We start from the raw sequence: 4,503 nt of genomic DNA, 5'->3' as shown, positions 1-4,503 counted from the left end.
AAATTACCCTCCCTACTTCCAATAATCCCTCATAATGTTAATTAAAACCCACCAGTTTTCTTCTGTCACTCATGAATAACGTTGACTTTTATTAAAATCCCTGAAAATCCACGTCTAACAACCCATTTCTTTGGCCACTTCCATGGCTGACCAATCCCATATTTTTCACCTCTCAAAATTGTTGTTTGTCTCTCTCCTCTTTCTTCCATCATTGGATCATGAACAACACCACATCGGGTTCCAGTGACGACGGACTTCTCGGATCCAACAACATTGGTGGCTTCGGATATGGCATCGGAGTTTCAGTCGGAATCCTCCTCCTTATCACCACCATCACTTTGGCTTCCTATTTCTGCACAACCAGGACTCAACCGCAGCAAGAAGCACAGTCGAGAAGGTCTCAGCAAAGGCGACAAGGGCGGCCAAATATCGATTCCGATAGCTTCGTGGTTGACGTAGGCCTCGACGAGGATACGATAAAGAGCTACCCGAAGCTGCTTTACTCGGAGGCCAAGCTCCAGAAGAAAGATTCTACGGCTTCATGTTGTTCCATATGCTTGGCGGATTACAAGAGCAATGACAGGCTTAGGTTGTTGCCTGACTGCAACCATCTATTCCATGTAAAGTGTGTTGACCCTTGGTTGCGGTTGAACCCGACATGTCCGGTTTGCAGGACATCTCCCATCCCAACGCCCTTGTCCACGCCTCTTGCCGAAGTGGTTCCGTTGTCAAACAGACAAGGTGGGTGATGTCAACAAAACTGTTACTTCTACATCTGTTCAATTATTCATCAGTATTCGATCAATGTAAAATTATTACTATAAGACGAGATCTTTCCATAGTACAAAAAAGAAGAATCTTTTTGTTCTTTTTCTTTTTTATTTTTCCAGATTTTTGTTATAAATATAATAAAACTTCAAAATTTTATGTTAAGGTAACGAAATTATACAATTTAAAAAAGAAAGCTTGGGAGAGGATTTCTTTGTAAGTTTGAACAGCAATATTCTAGCCTTTTTTTTTAACTCGTTTCTAAGTTCATCAATTCGTGCAATTAGTGGTAAGCATAGATTTGAGTTGGAGCCTAGGATTTGCGTTCCCTTGAGACCTCAATTCTAAGTGAAACGTTGGATGTAAATGTGACAGGTAATTTGCAGATCCCATAAATCAAGTTATTTATTTGTTTATTTGTCATCCTATATGAAGTAAGATGTATTATTTGATTATATATCAGGTGGGTCCAACTTCATTTGTTGCTACCCGTCTACAATAAATTTACTTAATCCTTGTCACAGCCTATCGCTTCCAGACTCATCTACCAGAGAAAATTATAAGACATTTCACATAGTGATACATAAATGATATTAAGGAAACCAATTAAACAATTAATTAAGGTTTTTTTATGATTCCAACCAATTAAATGATCTAATGGTAAAAGAAAGTGTTATATTCTTCAAAGATTTCATATTCAAGTATCTATTTTTATAAAGTATGTGTACGTTGAAATGATTAAGAAAGATTTTAAACATATAACCTTATAATCATCCCAGATTATTAAAAAAAATTAAATTTTTATATATCACTACAAAAAATAAGATCTTTAATGATTATGTAATTGTGAAAAAAAAAAGAATTTTGTCACATAAAGTGTGTTATTTGTGTCAAAAATTATTTTTGTCACTTTTAAAATGAGTAATTGTGACTTATTTTTGTTTGGTCATTTTAGGCAATAACTGTGAGAATTTTAAAGTATATCGCAAGTAGCTGGTCAATATAGTATTTTATTATGACCAAAAGTAAGTTGTTATTTTTAGTTAGTAGCTAATAATAGGCTCGAATTGGCGTCAATTTATTTTCGTGAGGAAAATTATAATGGTGACAATATAGTCACTTATTATTTATAATTGTGACGAAAACATTTTCACTAGTATTTATTGGTGATTTGTGACGATAGTTATTTTTTCACCATTGAAGTAAATATTGTGTCATATTTCTATTTGGTCATTATAAACTTTGATTGTGTCATTTAATATTCAATTATGATTAATTTAAAAAAATTGATTAGTTTTTATATTATTTATGATCTTTATTGAGATATATGTGAATTTTGCTACATCAATTAATTATTAGTATTTTGTTTTTTTTAATTTAGAACTTCCATCACAAGGGTTAATACATTGTCAAGTATTATTATTTGATTTTATTGAATATAATTTAAGGACATTTGATATTATTTTAGATTTAAATCTTAATATTTATATGTTTATATTGTAAAACCAATCTAATTATTTTTTATATTTTTCTTCTACACAAATATATTTATATGAGAAATTATAGAAAAATTAATTAAATTATTACAATGATAATAATATTATAATTAAATGTTTTCATAAAAATAAATAAAATTAATCGACAAAATAGTTTAACTTAATATTATTTTGTCAAAATAAATAATTGTTTCTTAGAACAATGGTTAAGCACTCCACTTTTAACTTGAAGGTCCCAAGTTTGATCTTCTTGAAAGCCATGTATTATATTAATTTATGAGAAAATAACCTCAGTGACCAAAAATCCCATATAATATACGATTTTAACCAACTTTTTCTGGATTTGCCAAAATGACCAACAAAATCGCAATGCGATCGCTAATTCGCAACGCGATCTCCATTATCGCAAATTCGCGTTGCATTTTCGCAATGCGATAGTTGAAAATCGCGTTGCGATGGTCTACAGTATCGATGCGATTTTCCCAATTCGCAATGCGAATAAGTAAATCGCAACGCGAATTGGGAAAATCGTAATGCGAATAAGTAAATCGCAACGCGAATGGGAAAATCGCAATGCGATACTGACTATCGCAATGCGATAATAAAAAATCGCAACGAGATACTTACTTTCGCAACGCGATACTGACTTTCGCAACGCGATAATACATAATCGCAATGCGATTTTCAAAGCGCCATTAGTATCCTGGCCAAGTATTTTATTTTTAAATTCCAAACATGAATATTAATATATTGGAACACTGAATTGTCCACAGATATCCCGTAATCGCAACTCATAACCTAAAACCTAAAATCACAACTCAGTCCCATCTCCATCTCTCACTCTCTCACCCATCGACGAAATCCGTCCCCATCTCCGGCGAAATCCGTCTATCTAAATCTCTCAGAGCCACCCTCACAATCAGAAATGGAAAATCAACCAAATCAACCAACGAGGGTTAGTTTTTTTAATTATTTTCTTTTTGAAATTTTTGCATTATTATTAGGTTTTTCATATTGAAATTGATGATAAGTTTACTGGTAATTTCAATAATATATTAACCATTTCACTTAGATTGCTTATTAAATCAACCAAGAATCGCAACGCGAAATGCAAATCGCAACGCGATTTTAGTTTCGCGTTGCGATTTCTCGTTGCGATAGTCATTTTCGTGTTGCGATTTTCATTTTCAGAAACTATTCTTCTTCTGCAAATTGAAACTTGAATGAATTGCATTACTTCAACCAAAAAACAAAGACAAATACGAAATTCACAGTGTTGCATATTTAAGTTTGAAGAATAAACTACTACTATTTATGTTTATTATTGTTTTTGGTATATCTTCACAGTGTAGTTTTTGGTATATCTAATTTAGTATGTTTATTGTTTTTGTAGAACTTTTATTCGGCTCAATTGACCTTGAGAAATAAAGTCAGCCTGGCCAAAACAATTGCGTCGAAGCTTTCACCTGCACAAAGAAAAATGTTTGAGGATACATGCTTCGGGCCATGGCTGAAAGTACAACATCCCGGTGGAGATGCGATGTTGACACACCTGTTTCTTCAAACCATGACTAGAGATCTACCAGAGACTATACAACGTCGTGATGAAGATATGGTTTGATTTTCCACCGGCGTATACGTGTTTTGGGCGGGAGGAGTTTTGCTTAATCACCGGTCTACGCTTCGGACACGATGATGTAGGTCGGTACACTAGACACATTACCCGCCCATCATGGCTATCCCGGGTTTTTCCTGAGCTGGAGAGGCCGAGTCTACACGTAGAAGACCTGACAAGATTTTTGAATAATAAAGATGGTTTTACTCGGATGGATGACGTCGACGTTGTCCGAGTATGCCTTCTAATTCTTTCTTTTGCGGCTTTTTAGGCAGAGAGGCCAGACAACCTATTCCAAATGATCTAATCAAATTGGTAGAAGACCTAAATGCGTGGAACCTATTTCCGTGGGGCTCGTATTTATGGAAAGCTACATGGAATAAGTATCGTCTGCCTTGGATGATCGAAAAAGTTTGCATGGCGATGGTTCCAAATACACTTTGACAGGCTTTATTTGGGCCTTTAAGGTAAGAATTTTTATATAATGTTTCCAAAATTTTAAGTAATTATTTAACAATTACTAATGTTTGTTATTATATTGTTTGTAGATTTGGATATTTGAGGCCTTTCCCCCATGAAGAGATATGCAATAAAAACTTCAAATAATATTCCCAGGGCTATTTC

The 4,503-nt window shown here is 33.8% G+C and overlaps 1 protein-coding gene across 1 annotated transcript; it reads left to right on the top strand.

The window, feature by feature from the left end:
- Positions 1-205: 205 nt before the first annotated feature.
- LOC120165617 (RING-H2 finger protein ATL70-like) lies at positions 206-808 on the top strand. The gene has a single exon (XM_039175095.1). It carries the CDS (start codon positions 219-221, stop codon positions 747-749), a length of 531 nt encoding a protein of 176 aa, XP_039031026.1. The 5' UTR covers positions 206-218; the 3' UTR covers positions 750-808.
- Positions 809-4,503: the final 3,695 nt, after the last annotated feature.

Source organism: Hibiscus syriacus, unplaced genomic scaffold (assembly GCF_006381635.1).
Source record: "Hibiscus syriacus cultivar Baekdansim isolate YM2019G1 unplaced genomic scaffold, ASM638163v2 tig00111584_pilon, whole genome shotgun sequence".
Lineage (NCBI taxonomy): Eukaryota > Viridiplantae > Streptophyta > Magnoliopsida > Malvales > Malvaceae > Hibiscus > Hibiscus syriacus.
Note: the sequence above shows the minus strand (reverse complement) of the source record. Positions and strands in the feature narration are given on the sequence as shown.